Below are 19,255 nucleotides of genomic sequence, written 5' to 3' on the forward strand. Positions count from 1 at the left end.
GTGCAGAGAGGTCTAGAAACCAGGTATAGTACCTATTAGATCTTTCAATAGGACAAAAGCTTTTCCAACAGAAATACCCTGTTTAAGGAAATACGTCTCCTAAAGAAGCTGCTCCTCTTAACAGAGGGCTGCTTATCCAGCCCTTGCAGAAGCTTCTGTTCTACCTCTGACCCTTTTGTGGGTCAACTCACATCACAAAGAGGAGTTGTTCTAAAGCTACGGCTCGCCTATAACGCTGACCAGCATCTCTCAATCTTGTCAGCCGCTTCATGAGTACCCCAGTTCACAGAGGAGATCAGGTGAGTGTGCTGGTCTGAACTTATTTCTGCAACTGGAAGGTCAGCTCAGCTGGTATTAACTGGAGATACAGAGAATAACGCAGAATGGCAATTGCCTTGTATCACCATGGTTGAGAAGGTACTGGGGATAGGGTGACTCCTGCTTGGAGTAAGCAGAGTTGCTACTGTAGGCTGCCATGGATGTGCCTTTGGAAGGGCCTGAGGGTCCACTTACGAAGATTGTAAGGACAAAAGAGGGAGATTGACTCTCAACGCAACCCTACAGTATGTTTATTTATCAACTCAAAAGATGAATTGTACTCCTTTGAATGACATGCTTATACGTTTACTGAAATACAATCAAAGACCATATTGGAAAGTGTTTTGAATTGATATTACAATTTGACATTAATTAGCAAGTTTTGAGGCATCAGGTAAGCCACAAAAATAAAAAGAAACAATTAGTGATGAAGCTGAAAAAGACACTGCACTTAACCCAAAGAGCATGCACAGATAGGGATAAATGAGCACTTCATATAGTCATACGGGGACTTAGGTAGCTGCTTCTGGCAAGAGCTGTAGCCCTGGTCTTCCTGCGCTGTGTAGCGAAGGAGCTCAGCACAAACTCTCGTCAGTTGGTGGACGGGGTGGATGAACTGATCAGTCCAAGTCCCTGTGACTGGAGCTGTATTGGTAATAACTTCACCAAGTGTGCGTGTAGCACGGTATACTTTATGATGCACCTGTAATCCTCCCTATAACTCGGGCTTAGGTGTTCTTCAGTTTCGGATGAGGAACATGAGGCTGATGGAGATGACTTCCTTAGGATTGTATAGCTAGGAGGTGGCCAGTGCATTTTCCTCTGTTCAGGTCGGCCTTTAGTTTTACTCTCAAGAAATGATACTTTGGAGGCTGCTTTAGTCACTGGAAGGACTTTTGTAGTATTCATTTTGAAAGTAGCAATAGGTAATGGCAATATATGAATTTTGATGAGAAGGGGATGAAGTGGTTTTCAGAAGAAGGGGTAGCCTGTCTCCAGTACAGGTGAAGGCTTATAGCTAACACTTGATTTTTAGCAAATACCTTCACTTTCTGATTGGGTAGAATATATATTTAATGTGTTGTAATTCTTTGACTTTGGCCTGAACTATAGAAATATAAATTAAAATCTAAAATTATATATATATGTGTATATATATATGTTATCTTCAAATTAACTTTATATACATTAGCCTTAAATTATATTAAATATGTAACATGCAATATGTTGTATATAATAGTATATAACACATGGTATATATGGTAGTATATGATATGTAGTATATAATATATGTAGTGTATTATAATACTATATTATTATTTTTAAAATTTTTCACAGTTCATTACTACTAACTATAACATCAGGCAAGTCACTTAACTTCTCTGTACCTTAGTTTCATCTTTAAAACAGAGATTAGAATAGATAATTGCTAAGGTTCCTTCCAGTTTTCATAGGGTAGGATTCTGTGCTTCTGGAGGACTATCTCATTAGTACACTGAATTTTCTATATATCAAGAAAACTGCTAAGAATTAAAATAGCGTGGGGCGCCTGGGTGGCTCAGTCGTTAAGCATCTGCCTTCAGCTCAGGGCAAGATCCCGGGGTCCTGGGATCGAGTCCCGCATCAGGCTCCTCCACTGGGAGCCTGCCTTCCTCTCCCACTCCCCCTGTGTTCCGTCTCTCGCTGGCTGTCTCTCTCTGTCAAATCAATAAATAAAATCTTAAAAAAAAAAAGAATTAAAATAGCACAGCTAAACTAATCTTCTCCTATCAGAAAAAACGAAGACCATGTTAAAGCTCAACTTCCCAAACTTTACAAGACCCATTCTCTCTTTAGCCAGACCAATGACGAGCCCATGACATAACACCAAATATCTTAATTACATAAGTTATATTAAATTATACTGTAAACCTATTAAAATATATTAAGTCTATGCCACAGTTTTCCTGCCTAGAGTACTATATTAAAATAGCCTGTAAATACGTATAATATGTAGTATATTACATTATGTATTGAATGAGCTTTATATATGTTATGTATCAATTAAAATAGCTTTACGATTCTAAAACTTAGTAAGGTTCCTTTTATCTCTTTAAGGGCAAGTGAATTTAATTTATCACGTTTAACAGAGAAAGCACTGGACTAGAGATTTGGGGTTACTGTTTATCCTGATGCTACCAGAAACTGGATGTTACTCAAGACTTTTTTCCTCAGCTGTAAATTGAGAGAATTGTGGTCAATCTTAAAGGGTTTTTTCCTGAGATGTATCTCAGCTTTGCAGATGAGTTTCAGCAGCAATGTCAGTGGCTGTCAGTTGTTAGAAAAGAATCAACTGGCCCTGACATCTTCAAATAGAAAGTCCCTTGACATTGTCCTTTTTAACTTCCATTTCTTTTCCAAGAGGAATCTTGGAATTTCCCCCCAAAGACCCCAGCTTTTGAGCTGTAGTCTTTCTATTAACCATCTTTCCTGCATTCTGGTTTGGGTCTTGAGATGTAAGTAACTGCTCAGGTACAAACTGTTTTATTCATTTATGTATCACAAGGGCGTTAATTAGTGCTTGGCCTAGTAAATATTTGTGAATGATTAATATACCGGAGCTCCCAGTTTTGTGGAAAGGCAAACACGTGTTCTGTCGTGGAGTGCCATGTTGGGAGATTTGTGCCAGATACGGTGGGGCACAAATAAGGGTAGCCTTGGGTAGGTAGAGTTGGGATGGAATGGGAACTGATTTGGTCAGACAAGGCTTTAGGATGTTTGAACTGGATTTTGAAAGGTGATTCCCTCCCACGGGGCCAGGGGAGAAGGCAGTGTAGCCGTGTGTAAAGACCAAGAGACAGCATCCGATAAGTAGTCGGTATGGGTAGAGAACAAGGTATGAAATATTAAAGCAAAGACTATGGAAGTTGAGGTTAGATAGTTAGGCCATGACCAAATGATGAGGAGTCTTGAGTGCTGTGCAGAAGAATTTGGACTTCTCTGTCAACAGAAGGTGTGAAGGATTTTGAAGCAGGGAGTTACCATAATCAGATTTGCATTTTAGGAGGGTTATTGAGGGTACCATGAATTAGGGCAATGGAAATGTGACGGGAGAAGAAATGTTGTGTTCATTAAATGTTTAAGGGTTGAGGCATTCACAGCAAAGAGAATGAGGGAGAACGAAGAGTTGAAGTTTAAGTCCCATGTCCTGATTGAGAAAGCTGGGTGGAGGTGGTGTCATTAATGAGATAAGGAAAACAAGAAGAAGAGATTTTGGCAAACATGAATTTAGTTTCAGACATGTTGGGTTTGAGGTACTTGTGGTCTGTCCAGGAGGAGGTGTCCTTCAGGCAATTCAGTGTATAGGTCTAGCTTTTGGGACACAGGTCTTGGGCTGGAGATAAAGAATTTAGAATGCATTCATTTATCAGCCACAGTTAAAAGTCAAGGGAATGGATGAGATGACCAATGAGAGCACTTAGAGTGAGAAGAGAAAAAAGGCAAAGAAGTGAATGTGGGGCCCTTTGGCATTTAAGGGTAGGCAGGGAAGGGGAAGCCTGCAACAAGATAGAAGATGTGGCCAGAGTCCTAGGGCAGTCAGGGTAATGGGAGGTAAGAAGAGCCAACGGAGGGGTTTCTAGAAGAGGACAGTGACCAAAGGTGTTAGATGCTAACGGGAAGCCATATAACTTAGGTGTTTTATAAATATAAATACAAAAGGTATTTATTTATATAAATATAAAAGGTTATTTGTTTGGTCATTGGTGACTTTTACAAGAACACCACTGTATTGGGTTTAAGCTAGATGGTGGTGAGACAAGAAGTGGAAGTGGGAAGGTCTCTGTGGATAGAGGAGAGGGATCACCCAGTTACATGGCCCAGAAACCTAGATGTCCTGATGACCTCTGCTTCACTTCCACATCTAGTCAGACACTGAGTCTGGCAGTAAAGCAGGGTACCTGGATGGGACCTTGAGACTCTGACTTTCTGGCTTGGAATTCTGGCTCCATTACTGATAAAATGTAAAATGCAGAGCAGGTGGTTGAAGCTTCTCACCTATACAGTGGTGATAGTAAAAGTATCTATTTCCTATGGTTGTTAAGGATTAAATGACTAAAGTGTTTTGTTTGGTGTAATGCCTGGCATATAATAAGCAATCAGTGAACGTTAGCTATTTTGAATCCTAAATATCTTTTGAATGTGTTCCCTTTGGATTACTGTAATAGTTTTTTTTTTAAAACAGCTTTATTATATAATTTACATATTATAAAATTCACTTGTTTCTGTGTACAACCCTTTTTAATAAATTTACTGAATCGTGCAGCCATCAGCACAACCCAGTTTCATAACATTTCCATCAAACCAGTAAGATCTGTCATGCCCATTTATTGTTAATCCCCATCCTACTCTAGCCTTAGGCATCTACCTCTCTACTTTCTCTCTGTGCAGAGTTGCCTTTTCTGGGCATTTCATATAAATGGAATTATATAGTTTGTGGCCTTTTGTGTCTGGCTTTCTTCCCATTATTGTTGTTTAGGTCTATCCATATTGTAGCGTATATCAGAACTTCACTTCTTTTTATGGCTGAATTGTATTCTATTGTATGGATACATAATGTTTTGTTTATCCATTCACCAGTAGATGGACATTTGCTTGGTTTCACTCCTGCTGTATTATGAATAATGCTCCTGTGAACATTCCTGCACAAATCTCCGTGTAGGCATATGTTTAATAGCTTCTTAATTGGTCCTTTAGCTTCCTTCAGGGGTCCTCCTGCTTCTGTTCTTGTCCCCCTCCAATCTGTTCTCTACACTGTAGCTAGAGTGATCTTTCTAAAATATAAGTCTGATCTTGTCACTACCCTGCTTAAAATCCTTCAGAAGTGCCTAGTGTTGCCCTCAGAATCATTTCAAACTGTTTCACTTGAAGGGTTTACTAGGAGTCTTCAGAATCTAAAATTTTATTTCCCCTTCCATCTTCTCTCACTGTTTCCTTTTCCCGCTCCCCAGCTTCCCGCTTCAGCCATTTTTCCATTCATTCATATTGTTTCAATCATTTATGTAGCCATTCATCCAATTAACCAGGCTTATCGAGACTCTGGGGACATAATAGGACAGCCAAATGCTAGCTTTCATGGAACTTCCTTTTGAGTGTAAAAGGCAGACACACAAGAATGCCTCACCAGTGTAAGTGCAATAAAGAAGATAAAAAGAATGGTATGATAGTAACTCAGAGGCTGAGGACTCTCAGAGCCTCTGCCTTATTGCCAGCTGCCTACTTGTTATCTGTGCTTCGTGTCTGATGGTGGCAAGCCCTGTTTCTCATCTATACCGCCATGTGTTTCCCTCTTCTTGGACTACTGTTACGCTACGTCTTCTCTTCCTAACATCTGTTTATCTTTCCCAACCCCAGCCCCATGCCCGAAGCCTGGCTAGATGTCCTGTCCGTTAATGCTTTCTGTATACGTCCATCCCAGGCCAGCTGACTTAGGTGGTGCCCTTCCCATTGCATTTCACTGCCTGGTGATTGCTTCTTCTTCAGTACTTTAAGCAGCTTGATGACTGTTGAATATCCCAAGTCTAGCCTAGTTACTGGCATGGATTTGGTGCATAATAAAATCTGTTGAAAGAGCAATTGTTTATGATTAGCTTGAACAGGAGGGAGGGAAGGATACCGTTTCCTTTGGGACTGCAAGGAAGGAAGGCGCTAAGACCTGTTGCTTGCAAAATTAATTTGTAGGATTAGGGCAGGAAAGTCGAAGCAGTTTGCGTGGCTTACATTTTCTCAGAGATTACAATTTAGTGCACTGTGCAAAACAAGGAGAGGAGTTATTTATAATGAGCAATTAGAAGTGCATTAGAAGAAATAAAGAAGTAGTGCTGTGGGATGCATCTTGAAATCTTAAAACTGTTCTTCCGTCTAGTTTTATAGCTATTAGATTTCTTTAGGCCATTTGTTATACATATTGATGTGGATGACTACATTACTTGGATGCTATGGTACTATTTTCTTTCTTGTTTTTTTATAATTGATTTTATTTTGATGTTGCCTTTCAGCTTTCGGAAAATGTGATTGATCGTATGAAGGAAACTTCCCCATCTGGTTCGAGGTCTCAGCGGCATTCTGGTGAGTATGGTGCCTCAGGTATTTCAAAATTTTAATTTTAGAATTTTTAGTAGGAAAACTATAAGTGATAAAAGTTTACTTGATAGTCAAGTTCTTTTGCACTTCTTTCTGTCTATTGTTATTTGGGTGTTTGGCTTTTTATACGGAATATTAGAAATCAGTACCAGGGTTTCTTTTAAAACATTTTGCACAGAAAAGAGAATGAGTTGACTTTCAATCAGTCTTGGGAGAATTTTTTTTCTGATCCAGCTTCTGAACCCTCTGTTAAGCTTTGGTAGGTTACTCCATATCTTTTGTGTAAAATGGATTACCTATAGGAATATTAGAGATTAGGAGCAAATATTTATAATAAAATATTGAACTTACTGTGAACTACCGCCAATGCTTTTATTTTCTAATAGATTTCTTCTAAGTTTATAAACAGTTTATTTCTTCCCAGTCTTAATTATTGATGAAAATAAGATGTTAAATGACATTTACAGAGAATTATTAAGCCTCATTTTATTTGTGGCTCCCATGGGATAAGAGACTAGCTCCGTTTTCTTTGCTCTCCCCTCCTCCATCCATTTATTCATCCAACAAATATTTATTGAGCACCTGCTATGTGTCTGGTTCTTGTTGCTGCCCAGTTTGATGGATGGACATGCTGCTTATTGGTGAAATGCTAATGAGAAAATAATCGAGATGATTAATCTTGGACTAAGTAGTTTCTGTATTTATTAGAAAGGGTATCGTGTGGTAAATCTGCCTCCAGACTGAAATACATTGAGAAAGATGGGATGCTGCCCAAGTGCCATTCACTTGGGGACCGTTGTGACCTTACTAATCATACTTGTAACCATGAATTGAGCTTCTGATATGTTTAAAGCAGAGGGTAAGAGATGAATAAGAAATAGTTGAATAAGAAGTAAGAATAAGAATCTCAAGCAGGCTCCACACCCAGCATGGAACCTGACAGGGCCTTGATCTCATGACCTTGAGATCGTGACCTGAGCCGAAATCAAGAGTCAGACACTTAACCAACTAAGCCATCCAGGCACCCCCATTATACACTTTAAAAGTAGCTACTCATGATCATTCTGGAATACTATAAATTTAATTCAGGTACCATTTATTAAATGTCCACTGTTGTGCAAATAATTACGGTCTGTGTTTTGAGAGGACACAGAAACAGAAAAAAAAATCTCAAAAAGTTTAGGGTTTTGGGGTAAAAACAACTAAGTATATAGTAAGACTATAAGAAAGATAGAAGCATAAGAGAAACCTAGATGATATTGAAATTAAGTGTATCAAGTAGTTTGGCTTTTTCTGCCTACTGTGTTGGGGATAGAGAGGATGATAATGATGGTGATGACAATGAAGAAATAATGAAGGAATAGTGATAACTAATACTTAAATAGTGTCATTTGTGTGCCCGGCACTCTGCTAAATCCTTTATATGTCTTATCTCATTTGATCCTTATAACCCTGTGAGGAAGGGACTGTTATTAGCCCATTTTACATAGAAGGAAACTGAAACTTGACATGATTAATTTTCTTGCCCAAAGTCACAAAGCTGGTAAGCAGTGGAGGCGACAGTTGAATTCAAGCCTGTTTGACCGTGAGCCGCTCTGTTTTATTGTAATCTTCAGGACACCTTGCTAATTTTTGTGGAGGGAAAGTGACAGAATCTTCTTGGAGGGAAAGAGCTCCCTTTGAGTGACGTGCTGCTTGAGTTTAGGAAAGAACCTTCTATCCATAAACGATTGTTGCTTCTAGCTTTTCCCCACGTTGGTTCTCATTCAGTAATGTGTTGAAGGAGAGGTGTTTTCCTTCTTGGGTTGGTTTCTTGAACTGATATTTTGAGAGAATGGGTATGAGTGGGAAAGCTCTCTATGAATGCTCATGGTCTGGCCTACAGCGCATGACCTGACATTGTGGGGCGCCCTGGCTGTGCTGAGGGATCCATCCCTTCCCCTTTCTAGGTCTGACGTGACTGATGGATGCTGGTCCATGACCAGCCTGGGCACTGAACTCTTCTTGGAACGCCACCTTTTGGTGTTTTGGTGGTCAGGCTAGAGCCGAACTCCAAATGGTAGCCCCTAGTCACATGTGGCTGTGAAGATTTAAATTAAAATTAATTAAAATAAAACAAAATTGACATTTTAGCTCCTCATTTGCACTCGTCACATTTCAGTGCTCAGTAACCACATGCAGCTAGTGGCTACCTTGTCAGACAGTGCAGATATAGGACACTTTGATCATTGCAGAAAGGTCTTATGCACAGGGCATGGCTTTGGAAGCTCCATCAGATGATTTTAATGATGTGAAGGAGGTCATGGAGCTCAGTGGTGCTGTGTGTTTGTGAATCTTATTGCCTGCCTTTCCCACATCCCAGCTCCTCTACCAGGATTGTGGGTAAATGGACACTTCAGGGAATATGTCCCTGGGGTGTACTGTCTTCACCACAGTCAACAGAATAGCTTCCTGACCTGTGTGTTATGCGTGTTTTGGAGGTATTGATTCCCTGGACTCCCGAGTAGCTAGGGAACACCTGTGCCCTCACGTTCCACACAGATACTTGCTTTTTCTGTCTGTACCATGATGTACATGATGCGGCCTTCTGAGTAGAATTTTTCCCTAACCTATTCCATCCCAACTCAAGAAAAGAACCAGGATCTGACATGCTGTTTTGAAATGATCTTGCCCTTAGGTTAAGAATGCAATTAGACGATGATTGTGCAAATTAACAGAGATGTAGTCTTTTTAAAATTAAAAAAAATGTTTATAAAAGTAGAAAGCCTCAAAGTTTATGTTCTTTTCTGCATATATCTCTTTTGGGGGTTTTAGTTAATACTCAGTAATAGATTTCTTAAGATTTATAATTTAGATGTGTTATGAAATAATTTTTCAAGTCTACAAAAATATATTGATAAAAATGTCACCAGCCTTTTCTACATTTTTCAGTGTCAAGTAAATTATATATTAAATGCGAGTTGAATTCTTAATATTCATTAAAATGCCTTCTTCCTCATAGGAGTCTAATTCATAGCAGCCCTAGGCTATTCATATGTGTGAATATATGGCAATGTATTTGATGGACCGAGAGCCCTAGGATTTCTGTATATAGGATCTAAGTTTTGTTATATATATAGTTTCAAAAATGTAATTTATGCTATAAGAAAGTGAGTTCCTCTAAAGACTTGCCTGAAACTTTTTTGGCAAACCTTGAATCAGATCAATGAGTCGTTGCCGTAAGTATTTGCATGTAAAGCTGTTCAGGCAAAATAATATAATATGTGACACACAGCAGATTGTAATGCCACTTTAATAAATGAATGTGCTCTAAAGAACTTAACCGTGTCCTCGCTGCCTCAAATTCTTCGCTATGTTAATGTGTTATCCCAACCATGTTGGTTTGCTTTTATACCAGGGAATTTTTTTAGGCTGTCTTAAGGGCATACTATTGCACATAGTTATATAGTGACCTTTTCATTAACATCTTGCATCTTTTGATTTTAAAAACCAGTGTTGGATATTGATTTTCTTCATTTCCACCCCGATCCTTGAGTTTTTCTGGCTTATAGTGAGGTCAGACCTCTCGTGTTTGACCCTACCTGATATTGAGGAAACTCTGTCCCCAAATCAATAGGGGAAAAACAGGCAGGAAATGATATTAGGACACTATTTGTCGGTTTCCTAAGCCACTAGCAACCAGATGAAAATGATGCATCTGGAAAAAAAGACAAATGAACTCACTTTTATTATTATCCTCACTGTGCAAGTTTTCTGTACGTTTCTTGTCATTGTGAAAAATAAGAAAGATTTGCCGATTTGTGTTAAGTACATCACTGAGATCACTAAGTATTTGGCAGCCTTAACAAATTGCAGGAAACCAATTTAAGCTGGAAATAGCACAGCCCAAACTAAACAGCCAATTTAGGGAAACAGATTCATCTATGTGTTCTATGTGTTTTTCTCCCAGAATCTGGCCCTCTTAGTTATTTTTTTAAACAGCTCTTTAAGGCCTATTTAGACATAACACAGTAAGGAGAGTTCACAGTAAAGAAGTCGTGCTTGTTCCTTTGACTTGAGTTACCAGAACGGAATATCTAGGTTTCCGACTTTTAATATACGAAACTTTTTTGATGTCAGTTTCTCAGCTCTGCACGTTTTGTGCCATAATAGATAATTTGTCTGACAGTTCCTAAAAGGAAGTTATGTGTACACTATTGACTTAAAGGTTTTAAATCAAATTTTCTAGTCAGTATATTCTGTTCTTAAAAATAAATCCACAGTCTACGTTTAATGGATGGTTGAACTCCTATTGTTAATTCCATCAATTGATAAGTACTAGCATGGCAGCGATCTTTGGCTTTGAGGAATTGTTAGTTTGGTCAAAACCTATTTAACATTATCGTGTAGTAGATAAGTACTAGTTTAGTACCCTTCACCTGCTCAGTTAATGTCTTTGAGTTGGTGAATATGTAAGGGAGACAGACCATGTAAGCAGTGAAAGTGTTTTAGGAACTCAGAGAAGAAGATCAAGAGCTTGGGCAGGCAGGTCAACAGGGGAGGCGGGGGTGTTGGTGTTGAAGGGGTTCAATAGTGTCAGTCCTGAATAATTTAGATGAAGGGTACATGTAGGGGTCTCATGGGAAGGAAGGTTGGGGAGGTTGGGGAGTTTCCTTTTATTCCGTAGGGCCTAGTGGCTACTGAGCACTTCCATTTAATTTTAGGATGCAAGTATAGAAAGTTGCATTTGTTGCTACTTTTCAGATATACTCAGATATTAATAACGCTTTTATGGCTAAAAATGCAGTGCTGATTTTCTCATTGATATTTTTATATTTAACAAATCTAAATTGTAAGAATATATGTTTTCTACTAGAGTACTAAATAAAATCATTTTCATTTTCACGAAAAGATAAGCAGCCCTGTAAGCATTTTTATTTGTCCTTAATTGGCCCTATGGCAAAAAAAGAAAAAATAAATAAAAAAACCCAAAAAACAAAGTTGCCCTCAGCTGCTTGAGGCAGTGTAGGGCGCAACAGATGATTTCTGAGCAGGGCAGGTGAAATAATGCAAATGGGTTTTTGGGTAAAGTACAGGATGCGTTGGAAGTCAGAGATAGGGAGGACCGCCAGGTGCGGTAGAGACGGAAGAGGAAGAGGACTTAAGTGGATCTGGTGCCTGAGGTCATGGGACTGGTCAGTGGCAGTCCTGGACTCAACTTCAGTCCTTGCTCCCCCTGGTCTAGGGCACCTTCCTCTGTGTCCCTTGATTTGTCACTCTTGTGTTATATTTATTTATTTACTGATTTATTTTTTAAAGATTTATTTATTTGAGAGAGAGAGAGAGAGAAAGAAGCAGGAAGGAGGGACAGAGGGAGAGGGGGAAGCAGAGTCCCCACTGAGCAGGGAGCCCGATGCACGGCTTGACCCAGGACCCTGAGAACATGACCTGAGCCGAAGGTAGACACTTAACCGACTGAGCCACCCAGGCGCCCCTGTTGTATTTATTTTTGAGAAACCAGCACAAATTTAAACCCACTTTATTTTAAAATTGAGAGCAATGGTTCTGTCTTAAAAATGGAACAAAAAAGTCATTGATGGTATAGCTTACATTCCATGGTATTTGGGGATGGTGAAAGGGGAGTCATGCAGAAAAGACAAAGCTCCAGCAGTAGAGGAAGGGAATTAGAGAGAGATGCTTAGTAGGTTCTGAAATGTCAGTGCGTCACACCTTCCGGTAGTTTTCTATGACTTAGGACTTCCGCCCTTTGATTTCTGAGTTATCTGATTGACCACTGGCTGAGCTGCTTTGTATGAAATCTTCCCTGTCCTGTGACTGGTGCAGCATAATTGCATTAGTGCTTCCAAGGGGTCTGAAATCGAGTGGGCCAGAAATTCCTTACTTGTTCCTCAGTTACGAGAAAGAAGCAGCTATTTTGTTAGGTGCATAGCGTACCGCAGATTAGAAATACAGTGATGCCCTGGGGTCACGGTACGCAGGAGCCGGAAGGAAGGAACGTCAGTGACCACAGGGGAAAAAAAAGAAAAGCCATATTAAAGAAGCGCTCCACTTTTTGCTGCCATAGATTTTGACACTAAAGTGAATCGTGGGACCGTGGATTGTATTTTCTCATAGAACAGGTGTTGTTATTGGTCCTAACAATCAAGTAAATCATGGCTATCACCAGCAATACATCATAAACCACAAAGAGAAAACAACTCTGAGGTATAAATTTTATAATCATGCTTCAGGAGTTATAAAATATCAGACATTGTATAAGCAGCTCTAATGGATTAATAAAGTACAGGACATACAATACATAAAAATACTATCTTTGATTTCAATTTAATATGCCAGTTGTAAAATAAAACACTTGATTAATGATATTTTTGCCTTTCTTAGAATTTGATAGACTTCGAGGGCATCATCTGGATGGCCCAGATCTCGTAAAATAAAGTGCCCAAGAGAGTTTCAAATGGACATTTTTCTACTGGAAGCTGAGGTATTCAATATCAATCCATTGACCCTTCTAGCTGTCGACCAAATTGTACGTTATTGTTGATGATGATGATGTTTTCCCGTGTAAAAAACATTTTAAAAAGTAAGGTCTGACCCAGCATTTCATTTCTTCCCTCTGCCCTTTCCTGTCTCCCTGGTTTAGTCAGAATTACACATACAGGACTCTGTATTAGGCCAAATCAGGGCTACTAGAGAACGGTAAGTGCTTTTAAGTTCCTTTCAACCTGTTCTGCCCCCAGGGCTACTTGACGCTTTGTTGACAGCTGTCACCTTGCTTGAGTGTTTCTTGAAAAGCGCTGGGAGCCTGTGTGGATCATTATAGTGAGGCTCTTCAGACTTTCACAGAATTGCTGTGGTACACTGAAGACAACATTCTCGTTCTGCACGCCCTGGTTCCCCTGACTGAGCGCCTAATTGGAACATGGGTTTTAATGAGCCAGCACTGGATGATTGGAGCTTGAAATTACTTTACAGGGCAGTCATGGTAACTATCTCCTTACTTAAAGGCATAAGGTAGTTAGAACGTCTCTCGGATTGTATGATGGGGAGGTAGATGCCGTGGAAAGCCCGTGTGGTGACTTTGCTGGCAGGACTCAGTTCCTTGGTCAGATGTGCCAGTGCTGCTCTGCTCCTCACTTCAGGCTTCCTTGCTTTTTTCTTATTTATTTAGCTGGTCTCCACCCTGTGGCCATAGCCCTGCAGGGGCCCCCGCAAGCCTCGCGCTGTATTTGATGAGCAGTGGCAGAGCCTTGCTCTGCATTTCCCTTCTTACGGTTCCAAGTTACACAGTTTCTCCCATCCGTGGCGTCATTGACCCAGTGGCCGCCATCCTCTCTCCTGCCATGTTCTAACACTCTTGCTTGGGGTCCTGGCCTTCAGCCTTGCGGTTCTCAGCCTCTCCTCAAGGCCAGAGTGTAGAACCAATCATGCCATTCCCCTGTGTAATGCTTGAGAGGTTCCACTTCCGCTAGGATGGCCCAAATTTCTTTTACGTGGCCAGCAGGTCCTGCGTAATCTCTCCGCTGCTTTATCTCCTCCCTTGTCTCCCAGACTCACCTGTCTCATGTCCAACTCTTGTCTAGTCCTACTGAAGTTCTTGAGTGTCCTTGAATATGTCCCTTTTGGGTTTTTGACAATGTGTGGACTTCTGTGTGAGCGCTGTTCCTGCAGCTGTCTTCCCCAGTTCCACCCCCACCTCACCTACCTGTCTTCTATCTGGCTAACCCTCCCTCTTGGTTCACATGGCTGCCTGGAAATCATGTCATCCAGGAAGTATTCTTGACTCCAGGTCTGGGTTAGATGCCCCTCCTGCATGGCCCCACAGCACCCTGTGTGTACTTCCCTGTCCCAGCACTGACCCCATACTGGGGCACTCGCCCATTTACTCAGCCCTGTCCCTCAGATACCACAGCTTGTCTTCACTGGTGGGTGCTCTCAGGACCTCCTTCTGTGGTACTTCTTTCTGTATTTTCCCTTGCCTTGGTGGTGACCTGTCTGCTGAGGTGAAAAACAGTTAGAGGTCTATCTTTGCTATAGGTAGGCATTGTTCTGTTGAGGTGAGACGATTAGGAAAACTTGGATAAAAAAAAGTCTCAGAGGGCTGAGATTTCTCTTTCTTTTAGAGCCATTTTCCCATCATCTTGGGGCCAACTTCCTAGGTTGATACCTTTTTGAAGGATCTCCTGTTCTTGTATCACTAAGTCTTTAGTACTATCTTTTTACAATATATGCTTCGTTATAGTTTAACTACCGCTTTAGTTGTCTGTCTTTCCTACTAGACTGTGAGCCTTTGAGGTCAGGGAACGTTTGTTCCTTATCTTGTGTACCCTCAACCACGGTGACTAATTATAATACATGTTTAGGGAATGTATTAGCTAAAGCCAGTCAGGTCACGAAGCCTGGTATGTACACGTGTATGTCTCAGCTAGACGCAAGGCGGAAAAGGGATCTTTCTCTTAAGCTTGTTCCATTGGGTGTGGGTATGAGGGTCTTCACCAGGCCCGGGATGGTGGCCATGCAATGCTTTGCCAGTTTTAGGTCTTAACCATAAAAAACCCAATGAAACCCAGTTGTAAGAGATAGCTTTCTTGAACACCGTCTTGTGAAAAGCACAGTTTGTGAAGGTAGTGGCTAGGGAGTAAGGGCCCTGATTTGGAAATGTTGATGTGGAGTTCTCATGTCCCACTTCTAGTTATTAGTTTAGTTTGGAAAAGAAATAATCTGCATAGATTTTTGCCATGTTTTGCGGCGGGCTGAAGAAGGTTGGGATTTTTTCCCTCTGGGACCCTCCACTCTTAGTTCCTGGTACCCTCCTCACTATCCTTCTCTCTTGGGTCAAAGCTAATCTGACACTTGTCCCTTTGCCCTGGAATTTTAGGATAAGAGTTTTAGGTTGCTTCGATCAGGCTCCTGACTTTGCAAAGCAGCCACTCAGCCCTGGCTGCCTCCTCCAGGGGGATCCTCTCCTGTTTTTCTCTTGTCAAAACTCTGGGATTCTTGAAAGTAGAGTTGCACTTCACTGTCTCATCTTTCTGGGTAGCTGTTCCCATGCTGATTCTCCATTTCTGACTCAACTATTATCAGTGTTGTCTTCCAGAAAGGCTTATCTCTCTGTTCTCACTGACTGCAAGTCCCTGGGGCCAGCTCTCAAAGCCTGGAGGTTTTGGTGTCTGGAAGCTCAGGAACTTCAAGGTTTTAGGGATCGGAAGGAAGACCCACTGCTTGTGTCCTCTCAGGCCAGTGTGGAGAAGACCGGGAGACCAAGGAGTTGGTTCGCCCTTCTGTTCACACACACACAATAGCTAAGCATTAACTAACAATGATAAAAACGTCTAAGAATTTGGCTAAGCTCCTATGGGCGTCTACCCAAGGCATCCCATTTTCACCCTATTGCCATGTAATATGGTAATGATAATGCATGTAATTATATCAGATTGGCTTTGCCCTACATTTTATTTGGTTGTTATGCTAAATTCTACAGATGCAATTAGTCTTTGTTATTGACGTTTAACGGTCATCTCATTACTTTGAAAAATAAGATAAATATTGATTGCCGTGTGTCATTTTTGAGGATGGACCTGAGGAATTATAAGAAAATCAATTACCATAATCAGGATAGATTTGATTTAAATAAAAAAATGTAAAGCAGTGTTTAAGATTGACAACTCCCCCAAAACATTTTGTTTTATTAATGCAACCTGTGAAGTTATGTTATGGATTCTGAATGTTGTCTTTATAATTATTTAAATAGATTATTTTAGCAAAAACACTTTCAGAGCTCTCAATTCATTTCCCTTCTTAAAACTTGTGCTTTTAGCAGGAGGAGATAGCTTTAACTCACTGAGTGCACGCACACTTGCAGACATCATAGATCAACTCTGTTTTCTTTTTCTCAGATAGAAAGAATGAGGTTACCCAAGCAGCTTTTGGTTTAATTTTGTGGGACAACTCGGACACCCATTGGGCACAGGGTGTTTCTTTAATTTTTTAAAGTAGCATGGTGACTTCTCTGAGAATCTCATGAGATTGAGCCCATAAACTGCCTTTGTGACATCTTTATAAAATTTTTCTGAAAAGGTTGCTTTAATATTCTTTCTCAGAAACTTTTTAGAATGATTATTATAAGATTATGGGAAGTTATAATCCTCTTTTCATGATTATTCTTTGACCTTTGACATATTTTATTAGTTTTTTAATAAAAAATCTTGGAGAAAACATTGACTGTATAATTAAAAAATAATTTTTTATCAAACCTGATAAACATGCAAATGATAAATTGGTCCCTCTAATTTTTTTCTGTCCTATTAAACATTATGTGTCTGTTGACATAGCCATTGTTTCACGATTCATGTTCATCTTTTTGCAAAATGATGTTTGCAAAAATGACCAAGTAAAGTTTAAAAACAGCGATTTTTAAAAAATCCTTATTTTTACTGCTCATTATTGCTTACAGGACTTTGAACTGAAACTTTTTAAGGCTACGTTATCTTTCGATTGAGAGCTCCCCTCTTCTCCATCCAAATAAAATGCTTTTAGTTGAGCTGTCACAGAGGCCTCTGTAGTGCTCGGGTCTGCAGCATTATTTCTGATGTGCTGCGGGAGGTGTGGTCTGTACCAGGCTAAGCAGACCCAGGAGGGGGGCTGCAGAGGCTGACCGAAATCACCACCTGTTGCGCTGGCAGTGACGCAGTGCGATGGTGATTCCAGTGTGAACGGGATTCCAGAGGAAATGTACCTGTTTCTTCAAACAGGAAATGGAAAGTTGTAGTTGAACTACCTCTGAGTAGAAGTGTCTGTGTGTGTGTGTGTGTGTGTGTGTGTGTGCATGCACATGCACAGTGTATGTTTAGTGTTCAATGAACGTTTGCCACTTAATAGTTGTGTGATCTTATCTCTGTGTCCTCCAGGATAAAATGGAGAGACTAATTTCACATGGTTGCTATGGAGACTAAATGAGATAATGTACAGGTGCTGAAATATAGCAGGTGATCAATAAATGTCGCTCTGTTAACGTAGCATTCAGGGCCCTGACTTCACTGCTACCTTTCACACACTCCAGGGTGACTCCACCAGTCTGTCTACCTCTTTCACTTTCGCTTGGTGTTCTGTTTGTTCCCTTTTCCCAGCAATCATTTACTGAGTCCCGACTGTGCCAGACACTATCCTGAGTGCTGGGCTTTCATAGATGAATCAACCAGAGCAATGCAGGATGAGCTATAATGGAGATACAGATGTAGCATAAAGAATTACGGACTACCTCTACCTGGGGAAGTCAGGGTAGACATCCTCGAAGAGGTGGTGATATTTGAGCTGAACACTGAAGGATGAGTAGGAGTTTACTATCTGTCAGACATAATGGAATTGATGGTGGGGGATGATGGGAAGGAGGAGGGGCACAGTTCTCTCTTCTTGGGAGAAGAAGTGGTGGTTGCAACAGTTAGAATCATAAAGGGCTTAGTGATTTCTGGGAATTATAATTAGGGAATGCAGGCAGTGAGTGGGAGATTAGAGTACAAGGAGTAAATATGGATGGAATAATAAAGCGAAGGAGTAAACCTCTGTTGGAAATGACTCCATCCCTATGTTTCTGTACTTGATTTTAACCATTCGTGTGTGTATGTATAATCAACTCTATTTAAAGGTCACCTTATCAGAACTTCTCTTGATCCTATTTACCTTGGCTTTCTCTGTACACACGTGATACTTTGCATTTTTCCCTTAGCGGTTACTATTTCTACAAGAAAAATAAGTTGCTTATAAATAGCTGTGTTAGCATCTTTACTTTGCAGTAAGCTCCTTGAAGGCAGAATTCACACCTGAAAGCCCCCCAACTCCCACTGTGACCCATCTGGCATCTGTCTCATCTGTAGAGGGTGCTTAAGAATGGAAGGGCCCATGAGCGTCCCCAACTTCAAAATACCTTCGACCTCAGAAACACTGTGATCAATGAGAGAAGGCAGTCACAAAGAACCACATATTATATGATCCCATTTTTATGAAAAATGTCCAGTGTAAGCACATCTCCAGAGAAAGAAAGTAAATTAGTGGTTGCCTAGGGCCAGGGGGGTGGGGCTGCAGGTGGCGAGGATAAAGGTGCCTGCTGATGGTGGCAGAACTCTGTAAGTCTGCTAAAAACCACTGACCCTGTATACTTTAGATGGGTGAATTTTATGGTATAGAAGTTTTATCTCAGTAAAGCTTTTGAATCTTGTCAGATTTTTATTTTTTTATTTTTTTTTATTATTTTATTTTATTTTATTTTTTTAAAGATTTTATTTATTTATTTGACAGAGATAGAGACAGCCAGCGAGAGAGGGAACACAAGCTGGGGGAGTGGGAGAGGAAGAAGCAGGCTCATAGTGGAGGAGCCTGATGTGGGGCTTGATCCCCTAACGCCGGGATCACGCCCTGAGCCGAAGGCAGACGCTTAACCGCTGTGCCACCCAGGCGCCCCGAATCTTGTAAGATTTTAAAAAGTATCTTCAGTACATGTTTTTTCCTGTTCCCACGTTTACAATATACACTTAGGGACTTGCATTATAATAATTATTATTCTGTTTTAAAATTGTGACTTGGAACTCAGTATAAGGTAGGTGAAGTAGAGCCTTGGGAATTTAGTACCCCTTTCAGAGATGCAAGGGAGTGTGAGAGGAACCTTCTGATGAGCCTATGCAGTGACCTCTTGTGAGTTATTTGAATATCAGTGAAGTGGCATTGTTGGATATATTTGAACAGTATATTTTTATTTTTCAAGTTTTTGAAGAAGTTTGTTGTAGTAATGCATTGTTTTGTCTTAATAAAAAGAAATATAGCATTTGTA

The 19,255-nt window shown here is 40.4% G+C and overlaps 1 protein-coding gene across 2 annotated transcripts in view; it reads left to right on the forward strand.

Annotated features, from left to right (window-relative positions):
- CHCHD3 (coiled-coil-helix-coiled-coil-helix domain containing 3) overlaps positions 1-19,255 on the forward strand; it is a 262,201-nt gene that overhangs the window by 5,232 nt on the left and 237,714 nt on the right. For both annotated transcript variants that reach the window (XM_040643982.1, XM_008712051.2), the window contains exon 2: positions 6,354-6,423. In XM_040643982.1, coding sequence (XP_040499916.1) covers positions 6,354-6,423 — 70 coding nt within the window. The remainder of the gene's footprint in view (positions 1-6,353; positions 6,424-19,255) is intronic.

The sequence above is a fragment of the Ursus maritimus genome, unplaced genomic scaffold, assembly GCF_017311325.1.
Source record: "Ursus maritimus isolate PB19 unplaced genomic scaffold, ASM1731132v1 scaffold_3, whole genome shotgun sequence".
Taxonomy (NCBI): Eukaryota; Metazoa; Chordata; class Mammalia; order Carnivora; family Ursidae; genus Ursus; species Ursus maritimus.